We start from the raw sequence: 16676 nt of genomic DNA on the forward strand, positions 1-16676 counted from the left end.
AGCTGAGGAAATGTGCCTAATTGGCATGATAACATCATTTTAGAGGGTACTTTATGTAAAAACGTTTAAGCAGAGGTACACGGAGTCATAAACATCGATAGTGATAATATGTGACAGTTTATATACATTACTCTCTAAACAATCATCAGCCCCAGAAATATGAGCACAATTACCATCAGCAGATGTTTTAATAGCCTTGGTAAAATACTTTTGTCAGTTGTTTGTCAAAGGAGAGTAAGTTAGTATAGTTTCCATGTTGACCAGGAAAATATGCTATCATTTGTTCAACAACTTGTTTAACCACCACCCAAGTTTAGCTCTCTATGGGTGTGTCACTTTAGCTGTAATATGAGAACCATGTGACCAATAGGAAGAGAAAAACAGATCGGACAAATTATTTACTTTTCTTCCTCAAACTACAGCGAATGAAAAGGTGAGTTTTTAGACAAACATTATTGCATATGAACATTTCAATGTTTCTTCAATAGGCTTATACAGTTACTGGGATGTTTTCCAAAAGTTATCGCAGCTGTTTTCATTAGTTAAGCAGTTCTTTAACGAGTCGTCTGGTAAACTTGGCCATGCCTTTTTGAGATCCTACGACATATTTAAATACATTACTTTATAATGTCATGTGCGCATTTAAATAATATCCAATGTTTTACTGTAAATTGCGCAAAACACAATGTAACTATGTGCACAATGTGAACTTCTGTCAATACAGTAGATGGGCGTTGGTAGCCTAGAATAGTGTGCTGGCTTTTTCCAGGAAGTGTTTCTCGTGGCCATAATTATATATTGTCATGATTAAAGTACTGCAGTGGCAACAGTGCTGAATTAATCAATTGACATATTGTTGCAAGGCCTTATCATATTAATCCACGAGGTATGCTGGCTGTATAGGGAGTTAAACAAGATACTGAAATAAAGCAATTAGAGCCCTTGTTGAACGAGCTAATCGATACATTTCCCATTAAGAGGCCACATGAACAGCTTTTAACAACAACAACTGTAATATGATTGCACTTCTCAGCTTGCAAAGATCTATGTCCATTTGTTAAATGCAGCCAGTCATGGCCGGTCAGTGTTTATGTGGGCAAACTTCACAGGATGATTTGGCCACCTCCCTCAACTAGTCCTCAATCGACATAGATACTGTAGCTTACTGCTTGTTTGGGCCACTCAAATGTTGCCATTTATTCTTGCAGCTTGAAATTATTTTTATTTAATTTAGGACTCAAACCATGAAAAGAAGAAACGACCAAATGTCTATCTTGATGGCCAGATATTGATATACAAATGGATCAGTTATGATGTTGACATTATTACTTCAGTAGGCCTAACTGCCCGTCAGTGGACATCAGTTAATGTACATTTTAAGGTTAACTGGCCTGCTTGTTATTTGGTGAATTGTTGGGCCTGAGATATGCCTCCCGTGTAGAGCTACAGATATAGCACTTTTGACTCTGTACCCACTGGGCAAAGATGTAAATTCAACGTAGTTTCATTGAAATGACGTGGAAACAACTTTGATTCAACCTGTGTGTTGACCTAATTCTTTCACATCTGAAAATGTACAATCACCATCACTTTACCCTGGATAATTTGTCTGCTTTAGTGCGGTAGAGATACTTCACATACACTCAGACCATGAGATAACCCCTGGGAGTTAGGGTTTTAGTGGAGAGCTGAAATGTCTCCTATTTTTTTTTGTTGCATGGCAGTGTGGATGGCTAAATCAAATGAGATGGATGTTTTTCTATCCTAATGCATGCCATTTCCCTACATCATTGAACTGGCTTCTAATGCAGATGTTGTATCAATGAGAGCTGTGTCTTTTTCAAAGCCATTTGCACCATAATTGTTATGATAGCTGCTGATCTAATAGTATCAGACCATCTGCTTTTATTTAGGATGCTGGATTATAAATTCTAATCAATTACATTGACAGGGCTGTCAACTTTTGAAGAAAGCTTGGAGTGAGATTTGCAATGCGAATTTCATTTCCCCCTGGCACAACCTCTAGACGAGGGGTCTGTGGGTCCTTAGGCCTATGACCAGAGTGCAAAATTAAAACCACAGGTCAGATGTATTCAGGATGCTTTCAGCGTGAAATGAACACTCAAAAAAACACATTTTGGGGTCGGAAATTGTAAACATATTTTTTAGGTGGTTTGACACTTTATTCAGACAGTAATGAAATGAGATGGGAAGACAGGCACATGGGAGAAACAGTGGGAAGGTTGGAAGCAGGGATTGATCAATGTTCTCAGGTGGAAAGTTGTATGTGACACGTGCCGAGGAGTGTTAGTTACCACTTTTCAAATGCTCTGCACAAGGAATACTTATATTAATGGTTGATGGCAGTGGGGAACCAAATCATAGATTGCAGTAAACAGTTGAAGTCGTAAGTTTACGTACACTTAGGTTGGAGTAATTAAAATTCATTTTTCAACCACTCCACAAATTTCTTGTTAACAAACTATAGTTTTGGCAAGTCAGATAGGACATCTGCTTTGTGCATTACACAAGTCATTTTTCCAACAATTGTTTACAGACAGATTATTTCACTTATAATTCACTGTATCACAATACCAGTGGGTCAGAAGTTTACATAGACTAAGATAACTGTGCCTTTAAACAGCTTGGAAGATTCCCGAAATTATGTAATGGCTTTAGAAGCTTCTGATAGGCTAACTGACATCATTTGAGTAAATTTGAGGTGTACCTGTGGATGTATTTCAAGGCCTACCTTCAAACTCAGTGCCTCTTAGCTTGACATCATGGGAAAATCAAAAGAAATCAGCCAAGACCTCAGAAAAAAAATGTAGATCTCCACAAGTCTGGTTCATCCTTGGGAACCGCTCCATGAAAAGTCGCTCAGCAAGGAAGAAGTCACTGCTCCAAAACCACCATTAAAAAAGCCAGACTACGGTTCGCAACTGCACATGGGGACAAAGATCGTACTTTTTGGAGAAATGTTCTCTGGTCTGATAAAACAAAAATAGAACTGTTTGGCCATAATGACCATTATGTTTGGAGGAAAAAAGGGGGCGCTTGCAAGCCGAAGAACACCATCCCAACCGTGAAGCACAGGGATGGCAGCATCATGTTGTGGGGGTGCTTTGCTGCAGGAGGGACTGGGGCACTTCACAAAATAGATGGCATCATGAGGTAGGAAAATGATGTGAATATATTGAAGCAACATCTCAAGACATCAGTCAGGAAGTTAAAGCTTGGTTGCAAATGGGTCTTCCAAATGGACAATGACCCCAAGCATACCCCCAAAGTTGTGGCAAAATGGCCCAAGGACAACAAAGTCAAGGTATTGGAGTGGCCATTACAATGCCCTGACATCAATCCTATAGCAAATTTGTGGGCAGAACTTAAACAGTGTGTGCGAGCAAGGAGGCCTACAAATCTGACTAAGTTACACCAGCTATGTCAGGAGGAATGGGCCAAAATTCAACCAACTTACTGTGGGAAGCTTGTGGAAGGCTACCCAAAACGTTTGGCCCAAGTTAAACAATTTAAAGGCAATGCTACCAAATACTAATTGAGTATATTTAAACTTCTGACCCACTGGGAATGTGATGAAAGAAATGAAAGCTGAAATAAATTGTTCTCTCTACTATTATTCTGACATTTCACATTCTTAAAATATAGTGGTGATCCTAACTGACCTAAAACAGGGAATTTTTACTTGGATTAAATATCAGGAATTGTGAAACTGAGTTTAAATGTATTTGTCTAAGGTTTATGAAAACTTCCGACTTCAACTGTACTTGACCATAGACTGCTTTCAAGTTAAGGACACAAACATTTAGTATTTTGTAATTAGGGCTGGAAGAAAATCCTGCTTGCTCTCCAGGAGGGTAGGCCACTCCTGATCTATACTTCCCAAGTGCTGGGTGTTTGAAAATGTTGTTGTTATAACATTTCTCAATCACCCAACCTTCAAGAAAAATCTAATGAATATCAATATTCGGGTGGTTTATGTCTTCTAGTTGAAGATCCTTGCCATCGTCTTACTCTATCTAGACAAAATATGTGCACAATACTAAAATAAAATGATGAGGCCTGTGTGACTTATTCCAAACTGTCAATGAATTGCTGCAAAAATGCATAGTCTCATAAAATTCATTTTCAAAGACACAAATAGGCATATCAGAATTCATATATGTGATTACACTGGCAAAATTGGAAGAAGCGGAATAATAAAATAACTATGGGGGAAAACAGTGTTCTTGCTGACAAGCACACTAATTACCCTATATTTTACTCCATAATTAAGAATGAGAATTGTTCCACTGATCAGACTAAAAAAAGTAACTAGATAATACAATCTCCTGAAGACAAGATTACATAAATCTGCCCCTACACCATCCCTTACCAAATCATTTGTATATTTATGAGTTCCCAATCTGTTTGACAAAATTATTTTCATAGTTACAAATCAGGTCACCCTACTAAACTTCCCTGCTAAAACAAGGGGACTAATACAAGTGTGGATTAAATCGACCAACTATGGGGGAGTTAGTGCCTAAAAAAAGACAGCATTACTATTTCCCCCCTATAGGAATGGGAATAACAGCAACATAATTTTGTTGACATTGTACATAAAACAGAGCTATCATGCTGCTTCTTTTATAAACTCCGCGGAGAACGCTCACTCTCTCCATTCAAATCCTATATCTTGAGGGGAATTTCTTTAAAACGCGCATCCAATCCCCTTGATCCCTTATATAACTAGACCAATCATATGTTTCAATGTGCCCCAGTTCACAGTGCTGTGGCAAGACAATGGGCGGATTCGATTATGCTGAGCCGCGAGGCACCGGGCAAGGCCCGTCACGTCAATGACCGAAAGCAGGAAGGGAAGAGCGCAATTCTCAAATAGAACAGTAATATGTGCCACTCGGTCATTTTGTCAACAAGGCAGCATGGTGCATCATCCAGAGACATACATCTCTTTTCCATAAAATCAATGTTAGAAAATTCAAACTATTTTTCATTGGGAAGGCAGATAACGCATTTTTATAAAAAGTAAATCACTTTTGCATGGGAACACACAATCCTACTAATTACTACACGTGCATAATTATGTCACTTTTGTTTTGAGCCAACTTAACCGTGGGCATTGAACAGGGCACCTGGCTCACGCCCTGGAGGCAGCTTGGTTCTCTTATCGAACGCAATCAACTTTGAGCCGATGCAAAACACACCTATATGGGGGGTGATTCATGCCAGAATTAAGCGTAGTGAAGCTAATGATACCTCTCACCAAGTCACCTAACGTCTTCCTAGCGCCGTGCCGTAAAATAACACCATGAATTAACATGGACTGAAACTGCCGACGCGTTCACGTCACATAGTCATCACGTAACGTGTCAGTTTGTGTACGTTTATTAAGAATGATCTTACCATGAACGCCTTAAAAACATCTACATGTGTTATGCGTTACGTGTTAGTTTAAGTGTCTGTTTAGTTCATCAATTTCATTTGTCGATTTAGCTAAAATAGGCCTATCACCTTAATGCAAAAATTATTAGGCTAGTTGATATCGCAGCCACCATTACCCTGTAGATATGCCTATTTCTTGCATCCATATGAAATCAAGGGCTTCTTAGTAGCCTAGTGGTTAGAGTGTTGGGCCAGTAACCGAAAGATTGCTGGATCGAATCCCAAAGCTGACAAGATACATTATTTGTTGTTTTGCCCGAGCAAGGCAGTTAACTCACTGTTCCCTATGCGATTGAATACGTGTATTTCGATTAAGGCAGCCTCCCGCACCTCTCCGATTCAGAGGGATTGGGTTAAATGCGGAAGACTCATTTCAGTTGAATGCATTCAGTTGTACAACTGACTAGGTATCCCCCTTTAATTTCCTTTGTTGGAGGTAGCCTAGGTCTCTAGTGGCACATTTAAAACAACTCGGAAGTCGGCAATCTCTGACTTCCGACTTCAGTGCGTTCAAGACAACTGGGAACTGTGGGAAAAAAACCAGCTGATTAGGATTTTTATTTTGTACAGTAATCCAACTCGGAATCTCTGGCATCTTTCTCTGACCTGAAAATCACTGATGTCATGATTTGACCTTGTTTCCCCCCCCACTTCCCAGTTTACCGGATTAACAGACACAATCACCATGCAATCCTTCGTCTATACATTTCTGTTGAGATGTTTTATGGTTAAAAGCAGGGTTCGAATTGAGGGGGTATGTGAGGATATAGGCCTTGTTATAGACATGCAAAAAAGCATATGCTGCCACTTGTTTGCTTAGCCATAGGAAAAGCAACGGTCCAGATTTTATAAAGCGATCTAGGCTATAACAATGATAAACTCCACGATTATTTCTGCATAGTCTACTAGCCTATCGAAGGTCTTGCGCAGCCTAAACATCACAGGAAAATGTGGTTGGTTTATTAAATGCTCTGCAATGTAGAGCTGTGTCTAATGCAAAATACCAAAATGTTAGAATCGGTATGGGTCTATGCATTGACCAAAAAGCTTAACAGATAAAAACATGAATTATTCAGGAGAATCCCATTGAATCAGGCTATTCATTTCAGTACAGTTCCATTCTTACGCATATCCTTAGACAAAACGGAACCGAAAACACCCCAGCCTGTTTTGATCACAGACCATGATGAAGCCTGAACATTTAGGCTGCGTCATTGATTTAGCCCAGAATTGCCTACAGCTTTGATACACATGAAGACCTATATTTAATCTGGAATTGACAAACAGAAGCCTGGCTAGGATCTCGACTTTCCCCCACGTCAAATGTATTACCAATTAGGCTAAATGTATTCCTATTAATTTGCATAGGCTAACCATTGTGATTAATGTTATTTAACATCTTCTGCTTTTTATGAATGAACAGGAATCAGGGTAAACATGTCATTTCAATGCCCCCCACACGCACACATTAATGATACTTACCTTACAGATCACAAAGTGAGCTAATTTCCACTCCATACATATGCAAATACATTTGATTCATACACTGGCTTGTCTGGCTGGTATGTTTTCATTTTAATCAGGCATTCCCTTATCTACACTGAAATAATTTCAGTCCTCAATTACGGAAAAAATAAATAAATCATAGCTCATTAGTACACCCTTGGAATATATATATATATATATATATATATATATATATATATATATATATATATTGTATGTCTTAAGATACAATTAATAATGTTGAACTAACAAATACCATCAAGAGATACGTTACAATTTACAGTACCGAACACGTTATGAAGCTGCTGTGAAAACCAATCTAGCAATATTTTAGATTTAAATATATAACCATTGATATTTTTTGGTACATGTTTGTCAATTTACTTTCAGATTAGTTTTGTATACTCACATGGCAATCAGACTGAAATACAGAATTCTAGTGTGTGGACTAGAGAGGAGGTGGGTATTGTGTGGATGGGAGGTTCTGCCCGTCACTTGTTTTTTAACAGGTAGTGGACTCGAAGAGGGAAACTGCAGTCCAGGCGCTGCTGCCCTCTTTGTTCTGAGTGTTTGCAGTGCTAGTGTTTTTAGCTAATCTGTGCATCTCACATTATGTGCCTAGTACTTTAGTTTTCTTGCTATTTATTAGCAGATAATGACAACTTGACAATAACAGTAGCTGATGGAAAGCACCAAGCTTTCCCAGGTCCTCGCCTTCCTTTCGTCCTTCTTCCAAGCCAAGTCATGCACCCAGATGTCGAAGCACTAGGTCCCCTTGATTCTTCTCAGGTGGCTTTCCTTCTCATGCGCCCTGTCCATGTTCAGTCTCACCTTGATTGATAATAGAAATAAATGCAATTATATTTCATATTATTACAAATACATCTCTTATATAACTCTTGGAAGGCCAGAAAATAAATTAACAGCGGACAATAATTTTCACCTGGTCAAAAACCTCAGTCCGTGCCTGAAGGTGGTCTTCGAAGGCGTTCTGATCTGGTTCGACAACTTCCACATCAGGTGGAGTATCAGTGACCTCAAAGTACGTTATACGAAAACAGCAAAAGAAAAACACTAAGTCAATCCAAAAAATATATACTACAGTATATGCAATAATGTTATTTACAATTGCATTTGTGGCGAAGAAATATAATACACCTAGAATGTTCCACATATTTTCCAAATTAACAAAACCAGGCTAATATGCTGCTAGCTGGTGCTCATAAATGTATAAAACATATACTTTATACATTTGTCAAATTTCCTGCAATCATGGGGACACACAGTATGGATGAATGATGAGTAGTCGACCGGATATAAATAGCACTCCTAAAGAAGATGTATTTTCAAGTTAGCTACCAACTTCAAAGAGGGAACTTTAGCTAGCATAAAACCCACATGGCAAACTGAGATTCGGCAAATAACATATAAAGACTGGCTTATTTGACGCCAAACCATTCATCTAATGTCTGCCATATGAGGTGTGGCGTGAGAAAATGGTCAAATGCGTGTGTCTCACATCCAAGGCGTTGTCAGCTTTGAATCATTGATGATGATTTAATACAGAGTTAAAATCTCTTCTTTTTTTTTCTTTTTTTTTTTAACTAGTCAGTTAAGAACAAATTCTTATTAAAATGACAGCCTAGGAACAGTGGGTTAACTGCCTTGTTCAGGGGTAGAATGACAGATGTTTTACCTTGTCAGCTCGGTGATTCTATCTAGCAACCTTTCGTTTACTGGACCAACACTCTAACCACTTGGCTACCTGCCGCTCCAGGTAGCCTAGTGGCTGTATTGAGATTGGCTGTATTGAGATTGTTCTAGAGTTCTTGGATTTTCTTAGACAATTCTCTCTCAGTAGTCTCTGTTCTCTATGGGCATAAAGACTGTGCCTCCCCTGACAGCTGTAGGTGATAGATCAGGTTGACATCTTCACTGATCATCTGCAGTGTAAACCCCATTGGGACAGACCTCAGCAGCAGACAAAGGCAGACTGAGACGCTGACAGAATAGTTTCCATTGTCTTGTTGCTGTGGTTACTGGCATTACTGTGGAAAATGCACTCCTGCTCAGCAAGTTTAATCTCCAACAGACAGTTTATCACTCCCACACTCTCTGTGGCATTGACTGGACTGGCTGAGCGAGCTTGGTGGGGATGGTGGTGGTAGTTGAAGGGCCAAAGGAGAATGGATTAGGTTTTTATTAATAAACTGTGAGCTTATAACATTTTACTTTGACCTGGAAGTAATATCATGCCAATTGTCAAATACAATTTACCATGATTTATTTCAGCAGTGGTGTATACGTTATACTGAATAATAAATGTTCTGTAACTTCTTCTATAACAAATAATGATAGTATTAAATCTAAAATGGCCCCCAGGCTGAAATTTGTCTTAATTCCTGCTTGTATTATGTTATTCCAATGGTAGATACTGTATGTGATTTCCTCAAATGTACACTGTTACAATGCACTTAGCACCACCCCTTCAGTCACAGTCTACTCTAGTACATCATAGTGTTTGAAGTTACTAATTGGCTTTCTGCTTGCTGTGCATACTTCATACTGTATTTCAGATCTTCATTAGTTGGTTGTTTTTTTCCCCATTTGGCACTTTGTTGATGTGTTATACAACACACTTGAATTGAGTGTATACTGCAGACAATAAATGGTAAATACTTAAAACATTTCTATAACATAAAACCATTAAAACACTACCTTGAAATACACATTTGAAACTCCATAGAGTATCTACCCCTATGTGTCATCCCTCACTGGTGAATTCTCTTTGCATTGTTGCCTTATTGCTCACTGGGTGTGTCCAGCTGTAACCCCAGCAGGCTTGGTTACTGAAATGTACACTGATCCCTCTCTCTCTTTCTTTATCAGTTCTCACTGTGAGGCCGGCAGGGATTCACTCTAGTTGAGAGTTTGAGCAAGGAAGCAGAGCTACAGTCCAACAATAGTGGAACAGCTCTACGTAAGTTCATCAAATAATATACTCTACGGAGGGAGGGAGGTAATCAACTATATGGGCCTAGCTTTTAAAACTTTGGTATTGCTGTTGAACTTTTCCTTCATTTTAACTAAGGCCTTGAACTGGGGGATGATTGGTTGTCTATATTTTAAATGTTTTAAATGGATATTCAAAGTCGGGGGCAGGACCAACTTTGGGAAATCTTGCTATAGACCATAGACTTTATCATGTCCAATGTAAATAAAACAGTTCTGGCCTCACGAATGGCGCAGCAGTCTAAGGCACTGTATCGCAGACGCTACAGATCATGGTTCGATCCCAGGCTGTGTTGCAGCCGGCCGCGACCGGGAGAACCCTGAGGCGGCGCACAATTGGCCCAGCGTCATCTGGGTTTTGGGAGGGTTTGTCCTTGTCCCATCGCGCTCTAACGACTCCTGTGGTGGGCCGGGCACAATGCACGCTGACACAGTCGCCAGGTGTACGATGTTTCCTCCAACACATTGGTATGGTTGGCTTCCGTGTTAAACGAGCATTGAGTCAAGAAGCAGTGCGGCTTGGCGGAGGCGTGTTTCGGAGGACGCATGGCTCCTGGCCTTTGCCTCTCCCGAGTCCGTATGGGAGTTGCAGCGCGATGGGACAAGACTGTAACTACCAATTAGATATCACGAAATTAGGGGAGAAAAATGGGTAAAAAAATGTATAACAGTTCCGAACATCCTTTTGACCATGCCCTTATGCTCTTTTTTCAGATGTTATACTGGTATTTGTTGTGCACTGAATAATAACAATACCAGCAAAGATGGCCAGCCAGCTACAGAAGATTGTATCAGAGAAGAAGAACATGGTAGAGACTGTAATGGAAGTGTTTGAACAGGGAGCTGAGGTGGTGGCCAGTATCGCAGGTGACCTCTTCCCTATTTTCGCCATCGCTGCTCCCATCGTGAAATTGGCCCTGGACAATGTGGAGAGTAAGGAAGCTGTGTTCATGAAGGAGCAGTTCCAGAAGGTTCGTGAACACCTGGAGGTGATTTCAGAGGAGATGCAGCGGATTAACGAGGAAATCAAGAAGAGCGGCGCGGACGCTGCCTACTTTTCTGTAGAGGAGAACATATCTAACCAGTTCCGCAAGTACATGGACATCCTCAATGCCAAACCCAAGTTTCGTGAGGTCAAAAAGAAGCTTTTCATGGAGCATTTTGTCAAAACAGGTGGCGACAAAAACCTACATACCCTCTACAGTGCCGTGACAGGAGACAACTTCTCTGGAGAGTCAGTGTTGGAGATTACTCTTAACTATGAGGAGAAGAGTCGACGCGCCATGGAAGACTTCTGTGCCAGGTTGAAGAACCTCTTTTGCATAGGCCTCATCGCTCTGATGGGTTACACCGCACTGAAGGACTGCGATGACGAAGAGAAGCTTCTTCAAGACTGGGGTGAAAAGATGAAGGAGGTACAGGTGAAAATGAATACTGTCATCGAGGACTGCATCACCAGCTTCTCCAAGCAGGCTGAACTGGATTCCCGGAGGTTGGTTAGGGACCATTCTGACCTGAGCAACCAGCAGCTGGCTGACGCCATTTTGGAGAAGATGAAAAAAAAGTATGACTGGGTGTGCTGGTCTGTCCGTATATTCAGCTCCCCTTCGGGCTTGTTCTCGAACAAAAAAGACATCCAGTGCCCCACAGGAAAAAATCGCTTTCAGGTGCCAGCGACAGACGAGAAGCTGAACGTCATGGTGTCCTACAGTGCCTCGCCCGAGCCTCTGAACAAGGCCCACATCCAGCAGCTGATCCAGAGTCAGAAGAAACTCACCGTAGTGTGTACAGCTGAGCTCCTGTTTGAGCAGTTGCCAGGTGCATGTGCAGTCCACACGGTAAAGACTTGCAAAGACCTGGCTTGTGCCTGGAGCTTTGCCGAAGAGCTACACTACTGGGAGCAGCACAAGAACTTCTATGTTTGCGTTCACTGCAATTGACGTTTTCTCACTTAAAAATTAATTAATAATTAGCTATAGATACCAAGATTATATTCATTCCAATTTGGTCTTTGCACTAAGACTGACATTCCCAAGAACTTTCTCTCTTTCTCAGTTGAGTTCTGATCCCCAGCTATACTAATGAGGAGGAACACAAGCTAACACTTATTATAAAGCATGATACTTACCAAAGACTGTTTTACCTGTTAATCTATTCTTTGTAATGTTTCTCTTTTATGTATCCCCCCTACTCTGTGTTGCCTCTGATAATGTAAATTCAACTTTGGATCTTGATACATATTCTAAATTGATCAAATCATAGATTTTTGAGGAAGTGTGTAAATATAAAAGCCTAATGTTTGTATTGTCTGTAAGAAATCCCTCAACATTTTGCATAACTAGAACTGCATTTTCCCTCTTTATATACAGTTGAAGTCGGAAGTTTACATACACTTAGGTTGGAGTCATTAAAACTCGTTTTTCAACCACTCCACAAATTTCTTGTTAAAAAAACATTGTTTTAGCAAGTCGGTTAGGATATCTACTTTGTGCATGACACAAGTCATTTTTCCAACAATTGTTAACAGACAGATTATTTCACTTTCACATAATTCACTGTATCACTATTCCAGTGGGTCCGAAGTTAACATACAATAAGTTGATTGTGCCTTTAAACAGCTTAGAAAATTCCAGAAAATTATGTCATGGCTTCTGATAGGCTAATTAACATAATTTGAGTCAATTGGAGGTGTACCTGTGGATGTATTTCAAGGCCTACCTTCAAACTCAGTGCCTCTTTGCTTGACATCATGGGGAAATCAAAAGAAATCAGCCAAGACCTCAGAAAAAATTGTAGACCTCCACAAGTCTGGTTCATCCTTGGGAGCAATTTCCAAACGCCTGAAGGTACCACATTCTTCTGTACAAACAATAGTATGCAAGTATAAACACCATGGGACCACGCAGCCGTCATACCGCTCAGGAAGGAGACGCGTCCTGTCTCATAGAGATGAACGTACTTTGGTACGAAAAGTTCAAATCAATCCCAGAACAACAGCAAAGGACCTTGTGAAGATGCTGGAGGAAACAGGTACAAAAGTATCTATATCCACAGTAAAATGAGTCCTGTATCGACATAAACTGAAAGGCCGCTCAGCAAGGAAGAAGCCAATGCTCCAAAACAGCCATAAAAAAGCCAGACCACGGTTTGCAACTGCACATGGGGGTAAAGATTGTACTTTTTGGAAAAATTGCCTCTGGTCTGATGAAACAAAAATAGAACTGTTTGGCCATAATGACCATCATTATGTTTGGAGGAAAAAGGGGGAGGCTTGCAAGCCGAAGAACGCCATCCCAACCGTGAAGCACGGGGGTAGCAGCATCATGTTGTGGGGGTGCTTTGCTGCAGGAGGGACTGGTGTACTTCACAAAATAGATGGCATCATGAGGAGGAAAATTATGTGGATATATTGAAGCAACATCTCGACATCAGTCAGGATGTTAAAGCTTGGTTGCAAATGTGTCTTCCAAATGGACAATGACCCCGAGCATACTTCTAAAGTTGTGACAAAATGGCCCAAGGACAACAATGTCAAGGTATTGGAGTGGCCATCACAAAGCCCTGACATCAATCCCATAGAAAATTTATGGTCAGAACTGAAAAAGCGTGTGCGAGCAAGGAGGCCTACAAACCTGACTAAGTTACACCAGCTATGTCAGGAGGAATGGGCCAAAATTCACCCAACTTATTCTGGGAAGCTTGTGGAAGGCTACCCAAAACGTTTGACCCAAGTTAAACAATTTAAAGGCAATGCTACCAAATACTAATTGAGTGTATGTAAACTTCTGACCCACTAGGAATGTGATGAAAGAAATGAAAGCTGAAATAAATCATTCTCTACTATTATTCTGACTTTTTACTTGGATTAAATATTAGGAATTGTGAAAAACTGAGTTAAAATGTATTTGGCTAAGGTTTATGTAAACTTCCGACTTCAACTGTATAAAACAGCACCTTAGAGTGAACTTTCACTTGCAGATTCAATTTCAACTGCTGCAATTTACATTCATATGGCACAGTGGAGGCTGCTGAGGGGAGGACGGCTCATAATAAGGGCTGTAACGGAGCAAAGGGAATGGCATCAAACTATGTGTTTGATGTATTTGACACTATTCTACTCATTCCTTTCTAGCCATTCCCACGAGTCCCTTCCTCCCCAATTAAGGTGCCACCAACCTCCTGTGATATGACGACAACTCAACTGATATTTTATCACACACTGCTTCACTGAACCTGCTCCCATTCCATGTGATTTGATCAACCAACCCACTACACAGGCATGCTAAGACATATTATTGCTGTGAAGGTGGAGGAAGATACGCTTGTTTACTCATGAATGCCTAGCATAGATATGCTCGTCACATCTTTACCTGTTGTGATGTGCAACAGAAATGGTGGTATCACAGGTCATCTCGACTCAGTCCATAGTTCCACAACCCTATGAAGTACTTACATTTAGTATCTTAATGTTTAACCCATTCCACTTTCCATGCATTCATTCTTTTTTGCACCTTTATTTTCTGAGCAATTTTACTAGTTTTATGTTTTCTTTTACAAAACATGTTGATCTGAAGTGGGTGCTTCACGTTGGTGGTAGATGACATCTGGAAAGGCGCTATATACACTACCAGTCAAAAGTTTTAGAACACCTACTCATTCATCGGTTTTTCTTTATTTTTTTACTATTTTCTACATATTAGAATAATCATAAAGACATCAAAACTATGAAATAAAACATATGGAATCATGTAGTAACCAAAAAAGTGTTTAACAAATCAAAATATAGTGTAGATTTTAGATTCTTCAAGGTAGCCATCCTTTGCCTTGGTGACAGCTTTGCACTTATCCTCTGCAGCAGAGGTAACTCTGCGTCTTCCTTTCCAGTGGTGGTCGTCATGACAACCAGTTTCATCACACTGTAGTGCTTGATGGTTTTTGAGTCTGCACTTGAAACTTTCAAAGTTCTTGAAATTTTCCGGTTTGATTGACCATGTCTTAAAGTAATGATGGACTGCCATTTCTCATTGCTTATTTGAGCTGTTCTTGCCATAATGCACTTGGTCTTTTACCAAATAGGGCTATCTTCTGTATACCCCCCTTCCTTGTCACAACACAACTGATTGGCTCAAATGCATTAAGAAGCAAAGAAATTCCACAAATTACCTTTTAACAAGGCACACCTGTTAATTTAAATGCATTCCAGGTGACTACCTTATGAAGCTGGTTGAGAGAATGACGAGTGTGCAAAACTGTCATCAAGGCAAAGGGTGGCTACTTTGAAGAATCTCAAATATAAAATATATATTAATTTGTTTAACACTTTTTTGGTTACTACATTATTCCAAATGTGTTATTTCATAGTTTTGATGTCATCACTATTATTCTACAATGTAGAAAATAGTACAAATAAAGAAAAACCCTTGGATGAGTGGGTGTGTCCAAACTTTTGACTGGTACTGTAAATGCAATCAGTTAATAATTATGAAGTGGCGGTTTGATGTCTATGTCCTGCCTATTACAAACTAGCCATTGCCAATAACTTCAACCTTTTTAAATGGGATGAAAAGAACACAAGTCATTGCACCCCCTTAAACTAAGTAATAAGGACTCCATATTCAACATTATAAACTGTCTGGTTTGAGCTCTGAATGCTGATTGGCTGACAGATTGGTATATCAGACAGTATACCACAGGTATGACAAAACATTTTATTTTTACTGATCTAATTACGTTAGTAACCAGTTTATAATAGCAATACGTCACCTCAAATGAATTATTATTTTATTCTAGGTTCTCTATCAATATGCCTTGTATCACACAATTACTGTATCAAATAAAAACAAAGATGGATATTACTATGTTAATTTATTTTATCTTGATTTATTTGGTTTGCTGTTTGCCTTTGGTCACAACAGTATAATATGTTTGAGGAAAGGGCTGATACTGCACTGGAGTATTGCCTAAATCTGCAACTAAGGTGAGGAGTTACAGATTGGAAAAAATACATTTTACTCAATGTTATACACTACCATTCAAAGGTTTGGGGTCACTTAGAAATGTCCTTGTTTTCCATTAAAACATACATGAAATTAGTTGCAAAATGAATAGGAAATATAGTCAAGACGTTGACAAGGTTCTAAATAATGATTTTAATTTAAATAAAAATTGTGTCCTTCAAACTTTGCTTTCGTCAAAGAATCCTCCATTTGCAGCAATTACAGCCTTGCAGACCTTTGGCATTCTAGTTGTCCATTTTTTGAGGTAATCTGAAGAGATTTCACCCCATGCTTCCTAAAGCACCTCCCACGAGTTGGATTGGCTTGATGAGCACTTCTTAAGTACCATATGGTCAAGCTGCTCCCACAACAGCTCAATAGGGTTGAGATCCGGTGACTGTGCTGGCCACTCCATTATAGATAGAATACCAGCTGACTGGTTCTTCCCTAAATAGTTCTTGCATAGTTTGGAGCTGTGCTTTGGGTCATTGTACTGTTGTAGGAGGAAATTGGCTCCAATTATGCGCCGTCCACAGTGAATGGCATGGCGTTGCAAAATGGTGTGATAGCCTTCCTTCTTCAAGATCCCCTTTACCCTGTTCAAATCTCCCACTTTACCACCACCAAAGCATCCCCAGGCAATCACATTGCCTCCACCATGCTTGACAGATGGCATCAAGCACTCCTCCAGCATTTTTT

The 16676-nt window shown here is 39.8% G+C and overlaps 1 protein-coding gene across 1 annotated transcript; it reads left to right on the top strand.

Annotated features, from left to right (window-relative positions):
- Positions 1-320: 320 nt before the first annotated feature.
- Positions 321-15845, top strand: LOC129857512 (protein rapunzel-like). Its single transcript, XM_055925835.1, has 3 exons — positions 321-433; positions 9859-9949; positions 10696-15845. Exon 3 carries the CDS (start codon positions 10746-10748, stop codon positions 11919-11921), a length of 1176 nt encoding a protein of 391 aa, XP_055781810.1. The 5' UTR covers positions 321-433; positions 9859-9949; positions 10696-10745; the 3' UTR covers positions 11922-15845.
- The last annotated feature ends 831 nt before the right edge of the window (positions 15846-16676 follow it).

The sequence above is a fragment of the Salvelinus fontinalis genome, chromosome 6 (genome assembly GCF_029448725.1).
Source record: "Salvelinus fontinalis isolate EN_2023a chromosome 6, ASM2944872v1, whole genome shotgun sequence".
In the NCBI taxonomy this organism is placed as follows: Eukaryota; Metazoa; Chordata; class Actinopteri; order Salmoniformes; family Salmonidae; genus Salvelinus; species Salvelinus fontinalis.

Coding starts and splice junctions, on each gene's coding strand:
- LOC129857512 (XM_055925835.1), top strand. CDS start 10,746: ATGGCCAGCCAGCTACAGAAGATTGTATCAGAGAAGAAGAACATGGTA.